The 27,882-nt window shown below is 43.0% G+C and overlaps 1 protein-coding gene across 2 annotated transcripts; it reads right to left on the bottom strand.

Moving 5' to 3' along the window:
• Positions 1–48: 48 nt before the first annotated feature.
• On the bottom strand, positions 49–27,700 carry elmo3 (engulfment and cell motility 3). Of its 2 annotated transcripts, XM_071914924.2 has the most exons (21): positions 27,544–27,700; positions 23,383–23,483; positions 21,407–21,447; positions 21,114–21,186; positions 19,532–19,582; positions 18,816–18,985; positions 17,865–17,964; positions 17,540–17,691; positions 16,539–16,617; positions 15,787–15,837; positions 15,044–15,166; positions 9,789–9,911; positions 9,537–9,641; positions 8,824–8,932; positions 8,581–8,717; positions 3,573–3,736; positions 2,618–2,730; positions 2,381–2,485; positions 2,204–2,283; positions 2,010–2,090; positions 49–1,924 (listed from the first exon to the last, which is right to left on the bottom strand). In XM_071914924.2, the coding sequence occupies exons 2-21, from the start codon at positions 23,458–23,460 to the stop codon at positions 1,712–1,714; spliced, it is 2,148 nt and encodes a 715-aa protein (XP_071771025.1). In that variant the 5' UTR covers positions 23,461–23,483; positions 27,544–27,700; the 3' UTR covers positions 49–1,711. The 2 variants fall into 2 exon arrangements, with proteins under 2 accessions (XP_071771025.1, XP_071771026.1); XM_071914925.2 differs by lacking the exons at positions 8,581–8,717; positions 8,824–8,932; positions 9,537–9,641; ... (10 more) ...; positions 23,383–23,483; positions 27,544–27,700 and adding an exon at positions 6,117–6,240.
• Positions 27,701–27,882: the final 182 nt, after the last annotated feature.

The following is a 27,882-nucleotide window of genomic DNA, read 5'->3' as shown; positions in this document are numbered from 1 at the left end:
TCCTTCTGCTTTGGATTGTCTGTGAACAAAAACACACAAATGCATTGCTTCAGTATAAATCAAACTGTCTTTATTTATGTCAAGTCACCCATCTTGGTTGCGAAGCACATGATTCAAAGGGAATATTAACACAGAGCGGTGTGTGTTAAGTCAGGAATGCACTGTAGTGGACAGTCATGACTGCGGCATGTACTGAAATCACCCAAATCATACGAAGATGATGCCCAATAAATACTCACACACTCTCTGATATAGACCTTGGCCAATTCTTGATTAAAATCCTTTCAATTACTTTGAGTATCAGCAGAGTATCAGTAATCAGCACTGAATGCCAGATGGGTGGGAGTGTATATAGGCTCAATCTCACCATGCAAGAGTAATCAATATTCCCAGAATAAAATTCATCCACTTCAGAATTAATTCAGGATTTGATCCAAGTCTGCTCAGAGAAATCTAAAGGTCACTGATTGCCTACAAGACAGATTTACAGGGATGATTGTTGGTATAATATAAAACTTGTTACAAGTTTTCAAAAACTAGTTTAGACTTTACTGTGCCTACTGTGGCACAGTTGATATTGCCTATTACTCCTACTGTTTTACAGTAAAAAACAAAACAAAATGCCAGGTTGGTTCATAACGCAGGTCTGCATCATTCACACTGTCAGAAAGCTAAATACCCAGGTACCGCAAAAACAACAACATTATAACATTTCATAAGAGACTGAAATTCATATGGACCTTTGGGAGCATATATGCTCCAGAGCAATCAATCATTCTTGAGCCACGGGGGATCCATACCAAGGACACAACATACAAATATATTTCTCCTTAATATGTTGATAATGAGGACTAACGCGTACCATATCGTACCTCAAAGATGATTATTTAAAGCTACCTCTTGTCAAGCCAAATTGGGAAACCAGTGTGGTCCAGTTAATGCCTGGAAACACACTCAAACCTGTGATCGATAAAAATTAGCGACTAAAAATAGAGCAGAATTTGACAAAACTGAATGGAAAGAACCAAACAAAAGCTGAACGCTTTAAGATCAGTTATTGATATTAACACCAGAAGCAGCTGACCTTTCTTGTGCGACAGATCATCTCAGCTTGAGAGCCTCAACCAGCAATACCCAGCTACACTAATTAACATGCACACAGGAATATTCCATATATTGTATATAATTTCATATATATTTAGAAATATCAAAATGATTACAAAACGGTCTTGAAGTACCATTACTGGAGTAGATCTGCTGTGTTGTATGGGATCAAGTATCGCAGTTTTCCAAGTTTCCAGAGAGCTAAAGACTGGTGGAATGAGGAGGAATGATGAGTGGAAAGGAGGGAAGAGGAACGACAGATACTGAACTGAAACATTTCTGTAAGGCCTTTGCTTCTGATCACAGAGGAGGAGTGATACTCTGCAGCATTAGTACAGTCAATTATCTTTTTGGTAGCAACTCAGACCTTGAATGATTGTTGTTCAATAGAGAGAAACCATTTCCAAGAGTTTCATCACTTCCTCGTTTCACTTGGATGTCGGACTTATAAAAACAGGCCACATAAATCCATTACCATGGTTATAAATCTGTTATAGGAATAAGTGCATGGATGCACAGGTCAGATCTCACCACACACACACACCTCTCTTAATGCAAACATGTACACACACACACACTTATATACACACACACGCACACACACACACTACTGCTCGGCCTGGCTGAAGTCGTAGCAGAAGTTGTAGTTGCTGGGCGGCTTGGGGACGGGCGGCGCGTTGTCCGGGATGGGAACGTTCTCCAGGTCCAGGAGGCGGAGCTTAATCTCCATGGAAAGGAGGATCTCCAGCTCGCTGCGCATCGATTCGCTGCTCATGTCCCGCCCCAGGAGCACACTCAGTCCGTCCGTCCACAGGCAGAACTGGGAGATGGAGGGATGAGGGAGTAAGTATGTTGGATATACTCAAACATTTACATCAGATTCTCACATCTCACATCCGACTCACATCAGTTCTGGAGGAGGCGATGAAATTCAGACTGTACTCTTCTACATCATACGTGATGCTGAATGCCAGGTCCAACACTTCCTACAGTGAGACACACCAAGAAACACACAAACACATTTAGACCGTTAAGACATTTAATTTCTAGCAGTGGAGGGTGAAGATAACCATGACTTTAGTAGATAATAAGCGCTGACCTTGGTCTGTTTGCCTTTGTTCTCCTTCATGTGAGGACAGTCTTTCCCTGTCAGCAAGGCTTTGATATCTGCTACTGGAACTGAAGAAGAGGAGGGGAGAGGAGAATAAGAGTACTGAACAGAGAAGATAAAAATGTTAAGTTTAATTCCTTAATACCCATATACTATAATACTCACTCTTCTCTTGCAGCGTTTCTATTGGTGGATTGTCCATGTCTTCCTCCACGTCGCCGTAGTGAAGCACTTTGTGATTGGGCGACAACCGACAGTACCACAGTTTATCTGGCAACAACAAACCAATCACAGACCAAGGTTAGTGAGACAAGGCACAGTGTACAGTCCTTTTCCTGTGTGCGTGCGTGTGTGTGTGTGTGTGTGTGTGTGTGTGTGTGTGCGCGCGCACGTGCGTCTCACCCTGTCTGCGTCGGCTGCTGATCTTTCTGAACAGAGTGCCTTGACACAGCCTGTTGAGTCTCTGCTGGCGGATCAGCTCAAGCAGCTCCGGCTTCAGACGCTCTTTGAGTTCACTGGAGAGAAACACACACACACACACACACACACACAGTTATTCAACGAAACTTATGTGTGTTGTAGCCTAGAAGACATTCATCCCTGTTCAAAGAATATCTAACAGCATGCTTTGTCACACAGTTTTTTCATCCTCTTTGTTATTCAAACTCTTAAACTTTATTGTCCTGAAAACGGAACTTTGGTTTGCAGAAAGGGTTTACAAACCAACAATAAAACCACAGTAAAAACACAACACAAATCACATGACATAAAAGCACAGTAAAACACATCACAAATCATCACATAAACCAATAAAGGCCAACATCAGCTGACAGGACCACAGTTTTTCAACCCTGTCTTCATCATATTTTGATGGGAAATCGAATAGGGATCACAGTACAGACAAGAATAAACCCCACATGGCTGGATGGCCCCTAATGTGGCAGCAGCACACTGTCACACTCACGTTGTTTGGTAACAAATAGAGCCACAGTAGAGGACAGTGGCTACTGGCTTGTCAGCTGGTTCCATAGGGGTGGAAACTACCTGGACCAGAGTCGTCAATAGGAACAGTTTGATCAGGTTGTGCTGCAGACGCCATGTTGTTTCACTGTTTTAAATGATAATTCCAACTGTTTTCCAAAGCAAATTAGCTTTTTTCAAGAAGTTTCTTGACTCAAGCATCATTTTCTTGATTAGCCTTACTCTTACACTTGAAACTGCACTGAAAACAACTGGAATTACCTCACCTGCATTGGCAGAATCTATCTCTTCTTTTAAGAAAAGGAAGATTTTTAAGACTCGATATGAGACTAAATGACTCGCACAGAGAGGTGGACGTGTGAATCCTGCTACTCACAGTACGGGTGGAGCGAGAGTCTCTTCCTGGTGCAGCCGCTCTGTCTGCCGCAGCTTGAGGATCTCGCTGTAGTTGAGAGCGTTGACCTTGTTCTTGAAGAGCTCCAGGGAGGTCGGCTTACTGGACAACGTCCTGGTGATCTGCTCCCTCACCACCTGCATCACCTGGGGAAGGACGGACGGAGACAGACAGAGAAAGACAAGAGTTATACCCAGCTCCAGATAGGTTATCCCACTGGACAACATTTTGGTCATCTGTACTTGTGTCACATTTTCCCAGGGAGTTAGAGATTTTGGTTTTAAAGAGCTCCAGAGAGTCCTAGTTATCTGCTCCCGTGGGGGATGTGGAGCAGCGGGCTAGCAGGATGGATTGAATGAATGAATTGGAAATGACAGTGAGAGGACTATGAGTTTTGTTGTACCTATTCTCTTACAATTACTCTGGAGAATAGTAGTGCTACTAGTAGCAGTACTTAATGGATCCCACGGTGGGAGATTCTTTCATCAGTGAAAGGTTGTATCACTAGGTAAGTGCAGAAATCAGGACACGGCTCATCACACTGGGAACAATTGACTGCTTTAACCTCTGAAATGTCCAAAATAAATGTTTTGGCTCACCCACCAAGGGCTGGTAAACTAAGAAAAATGTACCTGCCAAGAATCATTTTTACCGACCAAAATAATTAATATACATTTTTCATAGAAATATGTCACCCTACCCATTTTCAAAGCGATGTCGTACATTGAATCAGGTACTGTGTGAAACATCCAGTAAAGAGACAAGAGCAGATTTAGAGGTTTATGGTAGAATTATTTTTTTGTCTTGGTCTTCATTTTTTTCTTTTTGGTGACCTCAAAGTTGCTGTATCTCACACATTAAGTTTCAACTAACTTAGACTAGTTAATTATTCAGGCAGCGGAGAGACAGCAGGAAAGGTTTACAGAAGCTTAGATGTTACCACTTTGTGTAGAGCAGCGTTACAGGCAGCCAATCAGCAGCCAGTTTGTTTTCATTTGCTCACAGTCAGTACAAGTGCATTTTATATTGTTTACTAGTGTATATGAGTATCATTTTTGTTTAGGGCTGCAACTAACGATTATTTTCATTGTCGATTAATCTGTCGATTATTTTCTCGATTAATCGATTAATTGTTTGGTCTATAAAATGTCAGAAAATGGTGAAAAATGTCCATCAGTTTTGTCCACAACCCAAAGATATTCAGTTTACTGTCATAGAGGAGTAAAGAAACCAGAAAATATTCACATTTAAGAAGCTGGAATCAGAGAATTTTGAATTATTTTTCTTAAAAAATTACTCAAACCGATTAATCGATTATCAAAATAGTTGGCGATTCATTTAACAGTTGACAACTAATCGATTAATCGATTAATCGTTGCAGCTCTATTTTTGTTGATATGAATCTAACCCCTAATCATGACCTTTGACCCTATTGTCCAGGCTGTTTATATATTATATTAGCATATCTGTTGTGCCACTGACTCAGTTTTAGCTTCACCCCTTGTGTGTGTGTGTGTGTGTGTGTGTGTGTGTGTGTGTGTGTGTGTGTGTGTGTGTGTGTGTGTGTTTGTGTTCTGCATGACTTGTTAGAGTGAAGCTTACACAGAGAGACAGAGGGTGACCCTGGTCACCCCAAAACAAGAGCTCAGGGCATTTGGTCAAGCTGTGTGCCTGCGTGAGTGTAAAATCTATAGCTCCCTTTAGTATCAGGGCCACGGTTGTAAATTGCGGAAAATCTATATAAAAATCAATAGCGCTTCCACCAAGCCAATGCCAGCTAATTGTCTTACTCTCTTCTCTCTCACACACAAATGGCACTGCTGACCTAGATCATTCCTGTTCACACACAGTTTGAGCAACTAATTAGTAACTAACACGTAACTAGACCAATTCAGTACAGATCTGTTCAGTTAGGAGAGACCTGTCCACACAACTACATAGGCCCACTATAATAAGTTAACTAGAATTCAGACAGTTTCCTAGCTAGATTTGAATGTGGGGTGGGGGGTGGGGGGGGTACAGCAGCCCCTTGGCTGACACAAACACCTCCCCACCATCCAACAATGGCTTTAATGTGACCAAACTGACCGCAGCTTACGACCACAGAGAACAAGTGTAGCCCAATCCATCTGACAGCAGTGAAATCCAGACTGTCATTCTATATTGTGTGAAAATGCAGCGACACAAAACGGGCGACTCGAGTTTCACATTGTGACACCCTGCTCAAGCCCCCTGAGCCAAAATAACCTCACTGTCCAGCAACTTTTACATGATACCAGCCTCAGTCACTTCACACCCATCAACCATGTGTTGTCACGTTAAGTCTCGTGTTTGTAATATTTTTTATTGTAAGTGGTCAAATTTTTAACAACTTGGCCTGGAACTATGGAAGTAAAAAGGACTTTCTTGGCGCCGCCTGGCACATTTACAGGGATGATTGACATGGGCTGTCCAAGCTCAATTCACTAAGCAATTACAAATTAAAAAAGAACACATTCCAAGCAAGTAAGAAAAAAAAAATCTCACCTCCATCTTTCGTCCGTCAAGCACAACTCTATTTCCACAAATATTTCAATCCAAATCTGAATTCCACCCGTTGTCAAGAAACACAAATGAAGCGAGAGAGGGATGACAAGGAGTGAAAGTGAGGGAGAGAGGAGAAGAGTGACAGAGAGAGGGAGAGAGATCACCTATATGACAGGAGAGGTGCAGTCCTGTGGGTGTTTTGTAAACAGACACCCTGTTAGTCTCTCACACACACACATATACACACACACACACACACACACACACACACACACACACACCCCTGTCCGGCCCCTCTGTCATTTAGCTGAACTAGCCAATAGGAATGGTGACTGGCAGCTGTCCCTGTTCCCTAAAAACCCTGCAGCGTGTGTGTATGTGTGTGTGTGCGTGGATGACGGTTATCACAGGGGGTGTAAGGACCCACGCAAACACACACGTGCGCGGACAAACATAGACCAGCTGCCAGCAGCAGGCAGCGAGGGAATAATTAGCGCCAAAAATCGACATGACAGTCAGGGGGCGATTTGATGGAGGGAGGGAGGGAGGGGGGGGATTAGAGAAGAGAGAGATGGGTAGAGAGAGAGAGAGAGAGATATGCACATGAGTGACGGCTAAACATAGCCTCTAACAGACTGACCGCCAAACTGAGGTCTAAAACATTTTGAATTCCTGTACTCTTCCCAAACCTAAGTTTGCGATATCAAATATTCCATAATTTCATGTAACCACTGAACTAACCAATCAACAAAACCGATCTCTCTCTCCCTCCTCATTACTCTCTTCCCTCTCTTTGGTTTCTCTTGCCCCCGTTCCCTTCATCCATCCAACTCTCTCTCTCTCATATTGTTTCCAGAGGTTTTCTCTGTTGTTGTCCAATTACTGCTGATGCTCTGGGCGCATTGTTTTCCTTGTTTCCTTCTCCCTCTGTTTCTGCCGCCCACCACGCTTCTCTTTGTCCACCTAATGCCCCTTTGTCCTTGCCCCAAAGCACCCTGGGTAGGGGGCCGCGGGCGAAAACAAAGGCCGGTCTGCTGGCCCGGCGCTCAGGACACCGGCCCGCTCCCGAAAGGTCGAAAGGTCGCCGAGTTTTATGACCGTCGGGCGGGCACTTTGTTGATGGCGGCTGAAATGCCGTTCGAGACAAAAGCTCCGCCGCTCTCCCTTTCAGGAAGACAGGCTTTTCAATATTTTTCCCAGACCTGACCCCATTGCTGAAGTCTTGACTCACACTAGTTCCATGGTGCCAGTACAACTAACTAACATTGTGGTTGTAAGGTCACTCTGTGTTCCTGAGTGCTAAATTCTGTCTGTGGGGGAGGCAGAGAGTGGTTAGCATAAGAAAGCACCCATAGAAAGTCACCATGGTATTGTTGCTACTGTGTTTCCGCACACTAAAAACTAACACAAATCTACTATAAAAAGTAAAAGGCTGCCGCTTGACCAGATCCATCTGTGTCCGAACAGGGGCCTATGTGGCTTTTATGGTCGCAGGCCCAGATGGGCAAGCGGCATGGAGGAAAGACGTGAAAAAGAGTTTGCATGCAAGGGATGACCACTTTTAACATTAGTTTATCAGTTTGGGGAATCATATTTGTGGTTTGGCCTATCTGAAATTACGGTGGGCTACCACAAATGGGTCTGTGTACTGAGCAGCACTGCATTGCTCCACCACAGGGTTTGTTTTGACCTTGTTTAGTAGCTGGCAGGAGGCAGACCTTTTCAGGCCAGGGGAGGCTTAGATCTGACATACCAGATGAAATACCCATGTCATCCATTTACACACACACACCGTGACAGTCGACATGCCACTGTGACATTCTGGACCAACGACTGAGCAGTTATTTGCCATTGTAGCAGAGTTGGCATGCCTGAGACCGTATAAGCTTAAATATCTCTCTTAGCAAGGGGGAAATGTCTCCCAAGTCTCTCTGGTTTCCTACATGGAAGACCTGGTTCAAATCTCATCTATCACTCCTTAGTCAGAATCAGATTTGGTTTATTGCCCATGTAAGTTTGCACATACATGCTTTCCCAACAGCATCTTTGTGTAAAGATGATTTTACGCTGCTGGGGCGGAGCTGCTGGGGTGGAGGGGTGGAGCCCATCCTGCATCATTCCAGGTCATCTATGTACTGTGATGTGATGTACTGTGCCAGGCCATGCTGTGTTGAAATGTTTCATATTACCATAATAAATATAAAATGGGACTGGAGGTGGAGTTTGGGCCTCAAAGCTCGGTTCTGGGTTGGATCTTTCAATCTTAGGTCACCATACCTCCAAATCTCAAGGGATGCTCCGTCCATCAAAGTGAAAAGAAAGTTAGGAGGTGAGTGTAAGGTTCTCCTAGTCTGCCAAAATCCTCTTGCATGGCACCTTAGCTCTTTCAAGGTCTGCGGTGTCCTGTACTGAGCAGTAAGACACACCATGCTATGCTATGCTATGCTATGCGAGGCTATGGTACCTTGTCGAAGTCCTCCTGTGTGGCTCTCATCTCCTTCCACGTCTTGTTGAGCAGCTGGATGCAGACACAGAAAAGCTCCTCCATCAGCCGGTCCTGGCTGAAGAAGATGGGGTGGTAGTCTGACCCGGTCTCTGAGGCTGCCGTGGAGGAAGGGATGGAGGAAACATAATATCCTCAGTTACAGGAGGGGTTTCACCAGGAGTTGTGGTAAAGGCTGTACTAGCAGGTTGGAGGTGGACTTACGGGGCTCTCCGATGCGAAGGATTTCACACAGGATGAGCGTGAGCTGGATACTGCTCCTGGCAAACGGACACTCGTGTTTATCCTCCCTACTGCTGTTCTCCAACACAAACTGATGGAGGGAGAGAAATTCCAAATGAAAACTCTCAACAGTCCATAATTTGTCCTCTATAAGTCAAGGCTCTGTCATGATGCAGTGTTTTATCAGACTGATAAAAACACTGCATTATGATATGAAATTGCATGACACAGAAACGTGAGTCTAACCATGACACTTAAGTCACAAAAACAGCTAAGTTAAAGCAGATTTTAACTTAACATTTATAGCTTTTAAACACGTTAGCCTCATGTGTGTGCTCATTCAGTATTTGCTGTCCCAGTGGTCATGCAATTGCTGTGGACTGTAAATTCTATCAATATAAGAATAACATAAGAACGACAATGAACTGCTGTGATCGAGTGCTCTATGCTTTTTTTTATTTATTTACAGTCGCATTTTTCATGTAGTGATTTTGCCTGTTTTTGATTATAGATAAAGACAGTCAGAAAACAGTGGTAAATATACACAGCCAGAACAAGTGCCGACGGTTTACTGCCCAAAAAGTCTTACAAAGCTATAGTTAAGTTATATAAGTTATATTGTGTCATGGAAATATCACTTTAAACACTTTAAACTCTTCAAATTATTGAATAAACGACATATAAAAAGTGCTCACCCTACTGTAGGCGTCAGGATAGCGTGAGGCAAAATAAAACATGGTGTCCAGTGCTAAAAGACCAGGAGGGGTTCGCACCAAGTCCTGACCAGGGTTACTATTGTTCTGTAAGGAAATTAACGAAGACAACACTAATCACACTGATACAAATAGAAATATGAATCCTGATATTATCCTCGTATTAATACTATTACTGACAACAATAATGACAATAAATGGATGGATAGAAACTAATAAAGAGTAGAGGCTTACGGAGAAGCCCAACTTCTTGAACTCCTTGGCGCAGAGCGAGCGTCGTCTCTCGTGGCTCAGGCTGTTCTCGCTCTCCGTCTCAAACGCCGCCTGCCGCAAACCATGAAGGATGTCCCGCTGTTCCTGGAGGGAGAGGGGGGACATTTATAAAGAATAAGGTAAAAGATGGACATTTACTGGATGTTGTGTGCATGTTGAGTGGACTTAAACGATTAAGTAGGTTATAAGAGAAACAGCTTTATTTTCTATCTTCACTGTCACACATATTCTTCATCTGATGATTTTAATGGTTCATTTGACCTAGTCTGTATTAATATAATGAAACCTGATTTTACATATCTACTTCATGTAAAATCCAGCACTAGAGAAATGAGTGAAGCCTGGCTATGCTGACAGCGCTACCTGCCTGAACCTGAACAGGGAGAGACAGTTGAGTAAATTCAAGTAAATTGCCCATATACTGACAGTTAATGGGGAAACTGTCCACATTCTGTGACTGCAACAGGTTTGAATGCAGCTCATGATATTGCGGTCACACATCTCTTTCTCTGCCTGTCATCATTGTATGCTATCTGGAAAAACTGATGTAATAAGGGCTCCATCTACACTACTGAGCAATAGGAAGGTGATTACGGGCCAAAGCTAGATTCAAAGTCAGATTCTTCATATTGAGGGGGATTGACTGCCTAATAAGATCTTAAGACGGAAGAAAAGAATTACTAATGACAATGCAATAGCAATGTACCAAGCTAATCCTACTCAAAATGCCTTAGTTGGCCTGGTACTGGTCACAGTTGTACTTGTCACTTGCATGTAACTTTTATAATCCCAGCAGTGTGTATGGAGTAACAGGTCTAGGTGCACAAAAAGTAGATTTTGCTTGCATTGCTATCAGACATTCCAGGCTGAATCTGGGATTTCCACCATTAGACAATTATCGTTTTTAGCCATAACTATGAAACTACCGAAGATAGGAGACTTGATTCCAAATCCTAATAAAATTGACAGTACACATGCGGCTTCTTTTGCCCGCGCAAATCCATTATTTTCAATGTGGGCGCGCTGGAGACGCGCTGAAAAGCGAGAGCAGCGCAGTCGCAGTGCGCACGCGTTGCTAGGCGTCTTTTTTTTCAGCCGCGACCATGGCGCCCTGAGAAAATATCTCAACTTTTTTGGAAGACAAACCTCATCCCAAACTGGACTCTGCCTTGTGTTTGATGTTTGATATTTGTGATTTGTGATTTTGACTAGTCATAATGTAAAAAAAGATATCTTAAATTAGCATTTTGACTAGTCATAATGTAATGAGATATCTTAAATTAGCATTTTGACTAGTCTTAATGTAAAAAAAGATATCTTAAATTAGCATTTTGACTAGTCATAATATAATAAAAAATATCTTAAATTAGCATTTCGGTTGGTCATATGAGATATCTTAAATGCTAATTTACAGTATCTCTCATTACATTATGACTAGCCAAAATGCTACTTTAAAATATTTCAGATATCTGTAATGAGAACTACTGGAACTACCACTACTAGGCCTGTACTGCTGCAGCAGCTGTAGTAGTAGCAGCAGCAGCAGCAGTGTTGTTGCTTGCCACTACTGACTAATACCACCCGTCTTAAAAGTACTGCTGCAGCAGCAGCACCCAGCACGTTCCCTGGAGCCCCTGGTAAAGCTCTTACTGTGGACTTTGACAAGGGCCTACAACCCTATAAGATAACATAAGATCAGATAGCATTAATTCCCTTGGGGAAATTCAGGAAAAGTAGCTGGTGAAGCTACTTTTCAGGTAGGTCGTAGGGGGAGGTTGGTGGTGTCTCTCGCGTCTCTCGTGCCAGATTTGTTTTTAAGTTCTTCTTTTTTTTTCTAGTTAATTTTGATAGTTTGGACTGGGTGGCGGGTTTGCGTCTCTTTGTACCAACCACCAGCTCTTCAACGAACCGGGTTTCTTCGTACCAACCACCACCTCTTCAACGAACCGCCATCGCTAACCGCCAGACCACACCTTTGGTGCGGCTGGCAGGCTGGCTCCAGCGGGACACGAACCGTGTCTCTTCGTACCAACCAGCAGCTCTTCAACGAACCACGTCTCTTCATAACCACCACCTCTTCAACGAACCGCCATCGCTAACCGCCAGACCACACCTTTGGTGCGGCTGGCAGGTTGGCTCCAGCGGGACACGAACCGTACCTCTTCGTACCAACCACCAGCTCTTCAACGAACCGCCATGCCACCTGGTCCAAACTATCAAAATTAACTAGAAAAAAAAAAAACTTAAGAGAAAGTCTCCAAACACGCCCATCAAGCGTCCAATAGCTACTGGTCTGAAATGAGGACCGTGTGAAAAGGTTCCCAAAGAGAGCCTCTTGCCCGGTCCAAGCATCAGCTTTACCAGCGCCCAGGGGAGCAGACCTTACCGTGGTAAGGTCTGAAGCTCAAGACCTCAAGCGGGGCCTTTTATGCCCTGAGCTGCTGCGACCAAACACGTCAGAATTCTGATTGTGATGTCATCAGTGCAGCTGAGACAGGCTCTGATTGGTAGAGCAGAGTCCAGCTCCATCCAATGATGTCATAATCGGTTAGAATGGGGAAGCTAAGCCGTGTTCTGATTGATTCCGATTGAATGAGCTGCGATTATTTGAAATGATATTTAGCCTATTATGTAGAACTTTAGTTCTATTTGGAGTAGGCTTGTAGATGCATGCAAAGTCAAACTTTTCAAGATGTAAAGACGTATGTAAAATAAGTCAAAATTGATGTGCAATTGGATGTCACATGCTTCGTAGGTGTGTGTGTGTGCGTGCGCGTGTGTGATATAGGCCTAAATGTTGTCTAACAGCCACCAAGCCTCCAGCCGGTCCAGCTGCACCGGGATGAAAGTGGCGAACAACTCAGAGAAATTAGAGAAATTGTGTGGCTGAGCTCAGAAAATAAATAATACATGTATATGAATCGAGTTAAGCTGTCCAAGTAGTCCATTTTGTCCAACAATGTCTGATAGGAAAAAAAATAATTATTTGTGTGAAGAATTCCCTGTAAGTCTCCTTATTCCGCGGCCGTCTCACTCTCCTCCCTTTCTGATTGTCCTTCCCAATTGCGCAATCCTGATAAACAGCTCGGATGTGTGGCGCGCGTAACACACACCCAGCAGGTCGCTGTGAATGGAGGAAGAGGTTGTCGCGTCTGACAGCCTCGACTGAATCTGGATCTTCACTTTAACAATTGATTGTCTTTTTGCGTTCTTGCATGAATGAATTTTTTGAATGAATGAATTTTTTTTCTTTAGGTGTCATGCCACTTAGATGGCCCATCCCACATGGGATTACAAGACACTGATAAAATAAACAAAATTTCAGTTTGCTATATTATAGCTGTAAGCAATACTCAATTCATTACAGTAAGCACATTAAGTACATTAAGTACATTCCGGTACTATAATACCCCTAATATGACAAGAACAAATACCCATGGAAAAGAAAAAAGAAAAAAACAGAAGCACATAATCTCATCTATACAGTGCTGTCTTCCTTCTAGCCCAAGCTTTTTCTAAATAGTCAGCAATTAAAAAGGTTTTGTGTTCAAACAACCATGCCAGTATATCTGTGTCCTGCATAAGGAGTAGATCATTTTTCCCTCCACTTTATTAAACAGTCTCATTCTTAAATCATCATAATGTGGGCAATACAAAACAAAATGGATCTCATTTTCAATCTCATTAAGCTCACACAAATAACAAAGTCTGTCTTCCTCAACAGTAGCCACCTGTATACCAGTGTACCTGACCTAATCTGGGCACACAGATCTTTTTTTTCCTTGACAGGTTATACAGCACATAGTTCTCCGTACCAAATTCATGTTGAATTTTTGTAGGTTGAGTCATTAAATTAATTTGCAATAGGAAATACGGTCAGATCAATGTCTGCTAAATCCTATACGGCCGACGCACAGTATCCTGGTGCTCGGCCAAATTCATACACCATGTCATCTTTCATTTCGTCATTCAGTTTGTTTGTGATACGGGACATTCACTATCGAAACCACATATGTCATCAATCACCAAGCATGCCAATCACATCCCAACCTCATCCCAAACTGGACTCTGCCTTGTGTTTGAACCTCTGAACCTGAAGAGTGGGCATCAAATTAACCAGCAAAATTAATGTTGTAAAATAAAAGCCCTCAAACTGCAAGGGACAGTGGTATTAGAAGTCAGGTGGAAAAATAATCCGTTCACTCTCTGTACATGGGATCACTGCTATCATGGTGTTATCCACTGTCTAATGTCATGTTCTAAAAAAAGCTTTGAAAGGAAAACTTTAAAAACACAAGAACTGGTCCCATGTCACTGTAATGGGCATGGTCAGCATTCACAGACCTGAAAGACTTGCATCTTGACTTGCAATTATGAAGACTTACAGTAAGACATGACTTGCGACTTGCCCTGAAAGACTTGTGACTGGACTTGAGACTTGTCTCAAGTGACTTGAGACTTGACTTAGACTTGCACCAAAAGACTTAAAAACAGCTCTGCTGTCTAATAGCTGGACCATAAACACCTGTAGCCACACACTAATGGTGACTGCTGTTTGAATAGATGCATCACTTCAATAACATTTAGCACACACACACACACACACACACAGTTACATCAGTCTGAAGTTCTCATTAATTATCTTCTGGATTATATTGTAATGTGCTTTTACATTAGCTTGCTCTCATGTAGATGTGAAAATGTAAGTTAATGGAGCATTACAGATCCACAACACAATGCTAGTGGTCTTTAAACAAGAGAATGTAATATGTGTGCACTCATGCACGTTTCATGTAGGATAGTTGGTTGTGTTGATCTTTACTCCATTGTTAAGATTTATGTAGTTACCCTTTTTTCCAAGTAGCCACATTACACTGTAAAATAAAAAAATCTATAACTAATAGAGAAAAGGATGGTATTAAAAAACAGTTTTAATTGTGTTCAAAATTTAGGCCAATAGTTTGTCACGTAGCATTTTTTCCTTTTTTGGTGAAGGTGATTTCGTCTTTTACTGTATTCAAGAAGCTCAACAGTGATGCCAAAGTCTGTAGAATTGCAGGAAATGCATTTAAATTTAGTAAAATTTCAGGGGGGGGGGGCAACTGAAGGTCAGGGGTCTGCCCCCCCAGAAATTTTACTAAATTTAAATGCAATGTTTTAGACACAATTACACCACTGGTCTAACTTGACTTAGCAGTTGCAGCGTCATGGCCCACCTGGCTGTAACAGTCGAGAGGCGTCCTCATGCGAGGCTCCAGGTGATTCAAGGTGACCGACTGCAGCACATAGAGGTAGTGGGCCATCTCATCCCCGACCGAACCAGAGCTATGGATGATATTCTGTAGAAGTGAAACGGCACACGGTTACATTAGCTATCTCTTGAGTAATGTTTGAATGTATAGAACTGCAGCACGGCAAAGTCTTCTTTCATGAAATATTAGTGATGATTAGAGATACTGTGTTTTGGAACAACAGAACGACATCTTCAACTGAATCAGAGTTATGGATAATCTTGAATCTGGGGTTAGATTAGGTGCTTAGTTTACATACATTAGTGCTGTGTGAAGCACTACAACAGGTAGCAGTAGTAGTGAGCCTTATCATTCAGTAATGAACCAAATGTATCAATAATGTCCTAAAGAAAGAGAACCACAATATGACAGATAGTTTACCACTTAATACTTTGGTACAGTGTAAGGAATGACGTTAGAGGAACTAAAATATCCTAACAATATAACTGGAATTTATGAATTACATATCTTTCTTTCAGCCTCCTCTGCCCTCCTAGAAAGATAATCACCATTTACTCAAATTAAACTTTGCTGTGATAACTCAATATCTTCCACAACAAGCTTCAATGCGTCAGTGTGCTGGTTCATTCACTGGACGATCCAGTGCTGCCAGCGACGTCAAGGCAAATGCAGACCAGAATTTAAATGTAAATAAGTAGATGATTTACTTTATAAATGTACTGCCGGAGATTCTTCTTGGTCAAGAATGCAAACAGCTCCTGGAAAAGACAAACGGAGAACTTTTGTCACATTGTAAAAGACAGTTGGTTCTCAGTGATTTATTGGCAGAATGAGGTGCAATGACACGGTTCTAACATGGGGTGGCGATGTACGGTCAGTAACGGGTTAGTGGGCGGGAGGAGGGTTACTCTGTGTGGGACTTAGACCTCTGTGACGAAACCAGCGCTCACTGGTACACACATCTCCAACCAAACCTCCTTTTGTTGGGGACTGATTTGCTCTTGGATTGGTCTGACTGATAAGAGGGGTGGATTTGTTGACCTAAAAGTGAGGAAGTGCATGTATGTGTGTGTGGGAGAGAAGGGGATAGAGAGAGAAAGAGAGAGATAAAGAAAGAGTGTGTGTGTGTGGGACAAAGAGAGACAGCTGAGACAGAGAGAGTGTGAGAGAAAAGAGATGGGGGGGCTGAAAGAAGGAACTGTTTCCGTACAATGAGAGAGAGGCAGGAACAGAGCAGAGCGAGAGAAAGACCTATCTGTCTGTCTGTGCCTCAAGCTTGTCTGCAGCAAAGCCAAGAGGAGCAGACAGAGTGAGACAGACAGACAGACAGACAGACAGAAAGACAGCGAAACAGACAGACACCTATTTGTCTTTTGCATCCTTGGCTGTCTTTAGTGAGGCCTTGAGGACAGGAAGACAGGGAGAATGTTCGAAAGACAGAAACAGACTGACGCTGTACCTGTCTGTCTGCATCTCCAGCTGTCTGTAGTAAGGCCATAAGAAGGGCCATGGCTTTTGTCTGTATCTGCTGGTTTGTCCTGAAAGGGAGAACAGAGACAGGAGTGTGTGAGACAAAGTGACTGCATAATGTTCCACAGCTGTATATAAAAAGCAGCGCTAAAGCAGTGCTTTGGGTAAAAAGGAAGTGAAAATCAATATATCATTGTGGAATTCATTGTGATACCTGGGTATAATAACCATAAAACAAATGAGACCATGGTGGAGACGATTGGCAGCCTCTGTCTCACGCCAGCGGTATTTTTAGTGCTACTGTTTCTCAAAATGAAGACCACATATCCCATAAACACTGATGCTTCCTGTCGCAAAGAGGATGTTGCTACTTGTCCCCCATCCTTCTCCCTGGTGTCGCTCTGCATGTGTTCATTTACTCTTTCACTTTACTGAAAAGGATAAACGTCTTGGAAGTGATTTTTCCATCGCCCTTTTACTCGTTCCACCATCTGCCATTGTGAGAAACTCTGTAGGGGTTTCTGGCACAACTTCACCTACTTCCAAGGTGCATGGAGAAGGGAAAAAGGTCTAAAAAGGTCAAAACTCCAGCAACACTTGTAGTATATAGAACAACTTTATTGTTAGACCAACGCGTTTCGGCTTGTGGCCTTCATCAGGGTCATTGTGAGAAACTCTGAAAGCTTTAGCTCATTTTGTGCTGGAAGAACAGCAGCCTCTTCCTGTTTTGCGCTGTAAAGTTAACTAACCTTTGTGCCATAAAGCAATACAGTAGATTTCCCAATAAATCTGACCTGGTGGCAAACACAGAAGCCGATAGATGCTGCCAATCTTCTCTTGCTTGTTTGCTTGTCTTCTTTAAATGCTACACCTAATGCTTTTAAAGAAAACAATATTCCTATATCTAATGAGTGTGGCTAAACACGTCCTATGTGTTAAATCAACCAATGACTGGTTGCTATGACCCAGTCCATATCTTTGTTTACTTACACCTGTAGGTGAGCGATGAGCCTCTCCAGAGTGACTTCCTGTTTGACCTGTAAGAAGAGGCTGTGGCTGCTCAGCACCATGCTCTCCAGGATGTCCAGGGACACCTGCTGGATCGATGCATCCGCCACCTTAGCGTTGACAAAACTGGCAATCTGAGAGGAGAGGAGGGCAGGAAGGAAGGGAGAGAAAGAAAGAAGGATGGAAGGAGAGAGAGAGAGAGAGAGAGAGAGATAAACGAGAGAGACAAGGGGGGCAAAGTCAGTGAAAAAAAGCAGTGTTGATGAATATGACAGAGGACACACAGGGGGACAGCGGGCACAGATACCTTCTTGATGAAGACACAAGAGAGGTTCTCCCAAGAAACTATCCCATGATCCATCAGTTCCATGAAGCCCGTCAATGTGTGGGTCATGATCACAGGAGCCCTGACCGAGACGGACACACACACACAAAGATATATTATGGACACTCAGACACACACAAATACTATGCAGACAAGCACATGTACTAATACCCAGTTATGCATGCAAACACACACACAGAGAAACCAGAGCACAGATTTAGTGTAATTCTCAACTACTGACTCAACTACTGATAACTTGAGGTGTAAATATTACTTATATTAAACCTGTTCCTCGAGTGAGTTTCACAACATTGTGTCGTTTCCTTGACACTCCCATGATTCAGCCAGCTGTGCTGCTCCTGCATGCTGCAGCATGAGTCTGTCAATGTTACTTATGACCAAGATGGACAATGTGGGTGTGAAGGACTAAACTAAAACGAATTGAGAGGCTCTGACCCCACTGCCTTGCCAACGAGTGTGGGAGGAAACCATCTCCTTCTACAGAATCTGACTGTCTTCTAGTGTCTGCCTTAATTATTTAGCAGGCACAATCCTTATAGCAGGATATGTTGCTACATGTGCAGCAGCCACTTCACCTCTCAGTACCAGCCGTATCTATCTGAGCAACAGCATTCCACTGCAGCCGGGGAAAATATGCACTGCTCTGCTGCACCCCCCACTCCTTCCCACACACACACACACACACACACACATTCCAGCACACACTCTCCTTCCCTCCTTATTCTGCCTCATTTTAAATATGGATTCATATATTCACATGTGCACATATGTCCATACAGAAATCCTCAGGTATGAATACATTGAGAGGGACTGCTTAGGGGCTGAGTATGAACAAGCCTAAACACACACACTCTCCCTCTGCACACACACACTCACACACACACACACAGACAAACAAGTAGGAGCACTGACTCGTTAGCGTCCTCTACTATCTTGACCAGTAGGGCGTGTCCGTCTCGGCTGATGAACTCCTGAGCAAAGGTCACGTCTGTGGAAACGCTGGCCAGTTGCTTCAGCGAATCACAGCGCACGCCGGAGTCCGAGCTCTGGATGCCCTTGTACAAGTCCTCCGCACAGCGGCCCTACATTCACCAGAATTAACAAAATACACAAGGAGAAACATACACGCCCACATGTAAACATGGACTGAGACAGAGATGCATGCATAATCACACACACCGTACTCAATATCCAAGTGGAAAAGCAACAGATATTAGCAGTAAACATGTCTAGCATCTTCTGAAATTTTCTGACATCATTTATGACTGCCTGGGAGCTGAATTACAACAATAAGCAATAGAGAGATAGAATTAGAGACACTAGACACATGGACAGTTGAAAAGTGACCGCTTTATCCTTTTCTATTTATTCACATTGTATTGTTTCACTTCTTTGCAGCTCAGCTACTTGCAATGGTGGTGATACATCAATGCTGACTTATTCTAACGTTTCTGCATATTGTAACTCACTCTGAAGTATATAAGTCTCATGCCAAATGTAAAGGAGTGAGAGAGTGAGATAGACAATGAGAGTGAAAGAGAGAAAGAGAGAGACTGGGATGGAGGAATGTGAGAAGAGGGAGGTGAAAGAAGAGAGCGTGGCTGAGAGCCTAGCAGATGCAGACTCACCGGTGCCTTGGTCAGACGCAGAATGCAGCCGTTCTTAATGTCCAGGCGATTCTACAACACACAAACAAACACATACGCGTGCACAAACACGCGCACACAGAGGAAAAATGATTTAAAAACAGTAACAGAACCAAAACACATAGACACACACGATCACAGACAGACCACAGGGCAGACACAATGAAACACACAGATAGAAATAATACACACACACACACACACACACACACACACACACACATACACACACAAAAAGACCACAGAGAAGAGAAACACGTGGGCCACAAGTAGACAGTTGACTCCTGTGCACACACATAAACAGCACAATAACACACACACAAAACCACACTGGGACAAATATAGGCACCTACAAACTCTAGAAAAACACTAAGACTGATTACTACTCACACATAGTGCTTAGACAGTATATAATCATTATATAGGTGCGACATAGGAAAGTGAGTGCCAGAGAGAGAGAGAAAAAAGAGAAAAACAGAGTGAGGTTGGATGAGGCTCAAGACTGAAAGAAAATATCACTGCAGCCAAGCAGAACTGGGGGTCCAATACAAACACAACGGGAGAGACTCCTTCACTGAATGGATAGAATAACAAAATATTTGGCTGGTATACCTTTGATGGCTTTCACTAAATTAGAATATGATAGAAATTACTTACTTTAACTATGGTTAAATGGTTTTATCTGCATCATTTTGCTAAGAATTTAAGATAAAGATGGGTTACTTAAATGCTTGTGCACTGTTTGCTACCAACAGTCAATTCCATGTCACCGTTGCCGTGACAGCCTTCTGACTATCCTTTCTGATTCCTCCAGTGTCTCTGTGAGAGATCATCATCTCGTCACACACATCAAGAAGCTGTTCTTGAACTGAAACATCAGCGTTTAACGACAACTTCACCAACTTCAAAGTCAGCAGCTCAGCACCTCTGCACCCACTGCGCGAGCGCTTAATGCAAATACCTGCTGTGTGTCTCACTGGTCTGATGGCAGTCCATTTTTGTGCTGTTTATTTGAAATTCCCTCTGGGATAAAGTAACTTTCTATCAATCTGTCTGATGGCATCACAGTGACTCTACAGCCCCAGCCTAACCTCTAGATAAGGGGGGGGGGGGGGGCTTCCAGTAGGACCTTTGCAAAAGGTCACCAGGTCTCTCACACCAGGCAGCTGAGTGCATTTCCAGCTGCTTTTCTTTCTTCCTTTCTTTCTTTCACACACTTCTATTGCATGAATCACATGTTATGACCTGGGCCTTTAGGCAGTGTTAGTGTACAGTTTTAATTGAGTTTCAAGTACTTTAAAGTTCTTTGACTTTACAGGGTAGAAAACACACAAAAGTAAGACAGACAGGATACAGAGTAGAGACAAAGTTGTGACTCACTGATTAAGGGATAAACATAAATCTCACTAAAAACTCCTGGGCTTTGAACCGTTAAAGAGAGATTTACATGGAAACATTTAGAAAGAACTGAATCAGATCTGTAGATAAATGTCTTAAGATGTGCTTAAACATTTACCAGACTGATTCACTGATCTAAGACGATTTGTACATGGATGTGACTCACCGATTCAGTGATGTATGTCTGCACTCCATCAGCATATTGCAAGGCATAGTTATCAGGACCTGGGAGATTCCAACTACACACACACACACACACACACACACACACACACGCACACACACACACACACACACACACACAAATATAAACTGACTAATACAGAGGATTACATACGATGTAATGAATAAACCATGCCAAACATTACCATACAGAGAAGCAGAGAGGCAGCAAGACAGACAAACCTGTCTTACACACGCACGCACATACACACACACACACACACTTCATCTACTTACCCATCACAGACCTCCTTTATAACAGCAGAGAGTGGCTTTTTCTGCACAGAGACACAACAAAATAGGATGCAGTCAGACACGCATGTGGACACAAACACACACACACACACACACACATTACATAAAAAACCCACACCTGCTGCATGCATGCAAGTCATAACAACAGGAATTAGCACACTCTACTATCAAAGTATTTTCTCTTACAGGACTGTATACGTACTTGTGTAATGATATGCTGTTATGGGATCAGAGCACCACAGCTATTCTCCTTGGCTGCAAATATAGTTTGCTGAGAAAAGGAAATCCTAGAGCTCCCCCACGCTTTCTGTTGCTGCTGAACAATGTTCCCTTGCTACTCGCATCCCTCTTAGTACGTAAATAAAAGCCAGACTACTTCCATGTCTGAGTCTCAGCTATCCTGCCATTAGTGGTCAGCCCAGCGGTCAACCAATCAAATGTCTTCGGGTTCTGTGGTAGACCCAATGGCTGCCCTGTTATTAGTGGTGGCTCAGGAGGTCAACCAATCACAAGTTTACGGTGAATACAGCCGGGCCAATGAGGAGTTTTTGATGGATTCTGCTGGGCCAACGGGAATTGTTGTAATGTACCGGTATGGTTACCTCCACTTTACTACTAAAGGATTAAAAAACAAGAACTTTTAAAAGGAGAAAATTAGCATTTCTATTAAAATCAACAATCTTTAACGCTCATTTGTAGTGGTGTGCTTAAGATCTTTGCAATACAATCTTGAAGTCGTATTAGTTGAAGCACATGGACTCATTAAAAACCAAAAGCACCATGTCAAGTGGCTCTTCCAGTTCCAGTTGTGTTGCTTATTCCAACTGTTCGAGTCTGTGTAATGTCCACACATGAAACTATTACCAAGACAACCAGGAAGTACCTGTTAAAGCCATTCTCTGGGATCAAACCTTCCCAAGTGATGTGAGTGATGTGAAGAGATTGAGTGATATCAACAATATCAACAAACAGACCTGCAATTACTTGATTCAAAATGTGGGTCTCAATAAGAAAAAAATTATTCAACCTTCACATTACTGACATCAAGTTGTTGGCTGCATCAAAATACCTTTTTTGTCTTCAAACAGTCTTCCTAGTACCAGTGTGAGCAACAACTACAACAAAATAAACACACCCTTTCTCTTCTACCAACTATGTAAAGCTATTGACATCATTCACACTTATCATATTCACACTTGGCAGATACGCTGTTAGGCTAATTTAAATCTCTCTCGCTGCAGCAGCTGTATCAAACCACACTGGTATAGAGGTGAGGATAGCCGCCCTTCTATAGCACACTCACCACCCAGTTTCCCAAAAACATCACAGCACTAATATTCTGTGTAACAAAAATGATGTCAGCATTTCAGCATTGACCTTAGCGTTGATCTTCTAAAGGCGTACCAGACTCATGTTGTCTGTTATTGTTCGAGACACAGAAACAGCTCAGAGTGAAACAAAGAGTCAGTCAGATTATTGGCCCCCAAAACCAAAGCCACAAATGACCTGCTTAATTTTACTGCTTCCTCAATCTTGCTTTCCAATATAATACCTGAAATGCTTAGAGTCCATGTGAGTATGTCTTTGTCCCTGTAAGTTTTTCACCTTGAAACACACACATAAGTATGGACATCAGTGTATATGCTATAAATACATGAGCAGTGTCCTATAGTAACTTTTGGCTCACCTGCCAAAACAAAATATATATTTTCCAAAGAAATAGGTCACCCTACCTGTTTTCAATGCTATTTCCTGTACAGAACCAGGTACTGTGTGAAACATTTGATAAAGCTTTAGGCTATGTAGAGCCAGAGCCACTGTGCTGCTTTGATTTGACTGGCTTACAGTCAGAGAGAGGCACGGTGGCCAGCAGGGTCAAAGTTTGAGAAAATGCACCAACAAAGACTGTATGTAACCAAGACAAATTTTATCTGTGTGTGTGTGTGTGTGTGTGTTACCTGGTCCAGTTGAATGAGCTGAGGGTACGCCCCAGGCATCTGGATGGCTATCTTCACTATGTCCTTCTGCTGAGGCATTTTGGCAGCTCTTGACACTCTCACTGTAAAAGATACAGGAGATGGAAGAGTGAACAGAAAGCGCCTCATCAGCGCTGGGCTCTCTTTCAAAGACAACTGGGTTAACTTCTTCTGGTTTCTGAAAAACTATGGGTAAATTAGGCCCAAAAATGTTTTGAGGCGACACTAAATTTCTCTTATTTCTCTCTTTCTTTCTTTTTTCTTTAGTGATTTTAAATATAGTGAACTACCCACCCAGCTGTCTAGTGAAGGACTCACTATCACTATCATTTTCAAAATGAAGTTGTGGGACATGTTCCTCTTTCGCAGTGTATTTACAGTGCAGTGAGTAAAGCTGAGACGGCCAAACAGTTTCTGTGTAGCGCAGACCAGGATACTGAACTGGCACTATGATTCTTTCACTCTCTCTTCTGCTCAACTACCCCCTTTCCTACTGTGTAACGCTTGCTCATACACACAAGCGCGCGCCCACACACACACACACACACACACACACACACTTCCTCCTCAGCCTTCAGATAGCGTTCCCAGAGGACACAGAAGAAGCTCTTGTTTTGCTCCCCTCCCCTCCCCCCTTCCTTGTCCGTCTCCTTGGCTCTCTCAGCACATGGAAACAATACAGTTGGATCTAAACTCTTCTGCATACGCCTGGGCTGCTGATGATGAAAAAACAAAACAAAAAGAAAAGAGGCTGAGCTCGTGCCTGCTTGTGCACGGTGTGATTAATAAAAAAAACCCTGTATAGCCTCTCGGATACTTTGTATAATCACTCTGCTCTCAAAAGAAAGCTCTCGCACTTTATTGCAGGTTTCAAAGTGATACTCCTGTCAAAACAACCCCACACCATTACTGTCTTCTCACATCCCTCCCCCTGAGGCAGCACCTTTCCTGATAAAGACCGCCATCAAAGCCAGAAGGAAAAACCTTTCCACAGCGGGATTGATTGAGACTTGTCAGGGCCAAGGCAAACGCACAAGTATTTATTATACAAGCTCAAAGGGATTATTTGTGGATGGGAAGCTGAAACCGTGAGGATCTCAGTTGACATAAAGATGCAAAAACAATCACAGTTTGTTTCTGGATCATTTCGGCGGCCTAGATGGCGAGGAAGCCGTGTTTGGCCCCGAGGTGCCGACACGGTGCTGATTTCAAAGGTCAACTTCACTACTTAGCCAACAAATAACAACACAATTTCTTACTCTGTGTTGCAGCCTTAATCTTGAGGAGATTTGGGGAAAGTAGATTTGTTCTAGGGAAGCTTATGAGTCAGCGAATTCAAGGAAAAGCTCCTGGTAATGGCAGGTAATATCTCTGCAATAACAAAGACTGCCTGGGGGGTTTTAAGCTGCGCGCCTGTCTGTGGGCTGTACGATGGTTTTAATTTCTTATAGCAAAAAAAAGCTTGCCATGCCTGAGAACTTGCAAATCAATCTATCTCCCTTGGTGGGTTGATACTGTGGTAAACATTGAAGAAGACCTATCCTCACAAAATGAAACTGAGTTGATTTATTTATTTGCACCCTCTGATGAGTGAAAGGAGAACTAACTTTGAATTCTCAAAACAGCCACTCTCAGGTATGGAACAGTGAAATGCATTCAAGAAGTGGGACTTGATGGGTATGAGTGAAGATATCTGACTTCCCCAGTAGGAATACCAGGATTGCACTCATTGTAAGTCACTCACTGGATTACAAGCAGCAGCTAAATGCCCAAAAATGTAAAACGGTAGAATGTAAATGTATTTGGGTTTCCTGAGACGAAGACTTCGCAGCTCCTGTAGTCGAGTCTATCCACAGGAGACACACATCAGGCTTTCAACTGTGCTCACACCCAGCCAGGCATGAGATCATTCAGCAGAAAGAGAGGGAAAAAAAGGACTGATAGACAAATGTAGAGCACACCAGTTCTGCTCGGTGAAAACAACACTAGACTTTAGCAGACTTTAGTCTCAGATCAGTCAGATTTGAGAGCTAAAACAGTCAGAAGAGTCCAGAAGACTTCCAGGAGACTGTGTTTCCCCGGGCTGATGACAAAGCACCGCTCTTCCTCCGTGTTCATGACCTGTCCCTACATGCCGCAGGCCTCACGCAAGACTGGGTAGCACTCCGCCTGCCCCGACATTCTCGCTCCGTTACGACAAGACGAGGGATAAACTTAATCTAGTCCCTTGAGCCTCAGTGCGTTCCCTCAATGCAAAAGCATAACAAGCTCAGCGAGGGCTGTAACTTTTATTCAGACTTGTCAAACTTATTTCACGGCGTTCAACGTCAAATCATCTCACTGCACTGGCTGGTGATATGACCTGTTGCAAGAAATAACTATGAGAAATAAGGGGAATAAGATGTTGAATCAATAAAAACCTTCCTCTAAGACATTTTCACTTGTTTGCTGAAGCAAGTCGGATTATTACTAAAGTTGTGGCATTTCTTGAGTCAGAGTATTCTCAACCCACCACAGACTTTGTTGTACACTTCAACCTTGTGAGTCTCAGGAGAAAAAGATGTTGATGAATAGGAATGTTAAAGACGTGATGTTTCCTTTTCTTATCTCAGCATAAGGTAGAAGAGAGCGGTTCACCTCTCACCACTAAAGTGGGTGTCAGACTGTGTCCGTACCTGTCTGCGTCTGTTTGTGATGTCTCTTGAAATAAGTGGAAACTGAAACTATACCGTCTGTCTGTGTCTGTCTGCGTTTAACCAGAAGTGCAGTCAGAGCTGTTAACGTGGTAATGCCCATTAACACGGTTAACTATTATTAACATAGCCTTTTGGAGCTGATGGCGTACTAATCCTGTTCACATAATACATTTCCCATTAATGTAATAAAGTTTACCTACCATCAATGTAATAACATTTTCTCATTCACTAATAGGAAATTATTACATTAACAGCTGCAACACAGGCAAACTCATGTTAGAGTCAGTTCACCTCTGTCATATACTGTACACAGCTGGTTTGGTCCCTCATCTTCTCAGATACAACAGCAACACTGCAAACTACACTCTAGACAGGGAGGGGGGTCATAATTTTAAAAACTTACACTTTAAAAGATGGAGAGAATCAAATGTCCAGCATGTTGAGCAGCTGTCTGTGCCTGTTCTTCTATGAGCTGTTAGCTTCATTAAGCCTCTGTGGTCTAACCCAACACACCGAGCACGCCCAGACCTTTTGTTACACAGCAGACTCAGAAGTGTGTCACAGTCACAGACCCCCCCCCCCCCCCCCCCCCTCTCTATTTGTCTTTCTCTCTCTCTCCTTCCCCCTTTCTTTCTCTCTCTCTCTCTCTCTCTCTCTCTGGGGGATGTGTGAAGGGGGAAGCTTTCAGCTGCCTGAAATTCCTAACCTGACAGGGCACCGCGCGCGCGCACACACACACACACACACACACACTGAAGTCTGTTGTCATCGGTACCAGCAGGGACTATAGGCCTCACATTCTGCTGCTGGGTGCCCAGGAAGCAAACTGTCCCTTGCAGTTGTCCACACACACGCGCGCGCGCGCGCACATACACACACGCACGCACACACAAATAACAGCCCTAATGAAAAAGAACATATAATAAATTTCAAATATCACACTCCTACAGCATTATAGGAATATTGTAGTGATACCGTAGGAGATAAAAAAAAAAAGAAAAAAAAAAGAAATACCATAAAGTCACAATAAAATCACCGTATTGAGTAGCACAGACTCACTGTAAGTGTCTATAGGAATGTTACAAGATTTTAGTGTTTTTTTTTTTTTTTTTGAGGAAAACTTCTAGAGAGAAAATGAAAGCGTCAAACTGAAATGTAGCCTAATAACACCAGTTTGTTACAATACTCTGATGTTGTTTTACACATATAAGATAGCCAAAGAGGTAACAGTAGTACAGTAACTACAGTAATATTCTGCTGCACGACCCCCAGTCTCAGTTTTAGATAAAATAAGCAAATGCATGAGTGCAAATAAAGGTCACGGAACTGTTAGTATTTATTTAAAAGAAGCTGACTACTGTCACAGCCTAGTAAATACGAGTCGACATAAGTTTCCACAAGCAATGTGAGAGTCAGCTGCAGTGCTTTTTCTTCGGCTGCGTCCTACCTGGTTTGAAAAGACAAGTCGAGGGCTACTGTCCTGCAGAAACCGCCGCAGTCGGGCCGAGAAACATTTGCAACAGTCTGTTTCCCCCCAAAAAATAACTAAATCATTCCTGGGAGAGATTTGATCTTGGAGAAACTCTGGAGCTGCTCGACAACCGGAGAAAAGTTTCCAGAAGTGATTGGTCGACTCAAAAGTTCCGGGTTGGCTAGAGTCGCTCACGGCGCTAGTGTCAAGTCAGACAGAATAACACGCAGACCTTCCGGTCAGAACTTTCAAAATAAAGCCCTTATTGACGAACGTGTAGATCCAGAGGGAAAATAAAGAATATTATAGGGACGC

The sequence above is a fragment of the Centroberyx gerrardi genome, chromosome 4 (genome assembly GCF_048128805.1).
Source record: "Centroberyx gerrardi isolate f3 chromosome 4, fCenGer3.hap1.cur.20231027, whole genome shotgun sequence".
NCBI lineage: Eukaryota > Metazoa > Chordata > Actinopteri > Beryciformes > Berycidae > Centroberyx > Centroberyx gerrardi.
This window is presented reverse-complemented; position numbering and strand designations above follow the sequence as displayed.

Coding starts and splice junctions, on each gene's coding strand:
- elmo3 (XM_071914924.2), bottom strand. CDS start 23,460: ATGCCTCAGCAGAAGGACATAGTGAAGATAGCCATCCAGATGCCTGGG. Junction 15,838..16,538: donor CTGGAGATGCAGACAGACAG/GTACAGCGTCAG, acceptor TGTCTTTTCCAG/GAGCTGTTTGCATTCTTGAC. Junction 2,731..3,572: donor ACTCTCGCTCCACCCGTACT/GTGAGTAGCAGG, acceptor GTTTCTCTCCAG/TGAACTCAAAGAGCGTCTGA.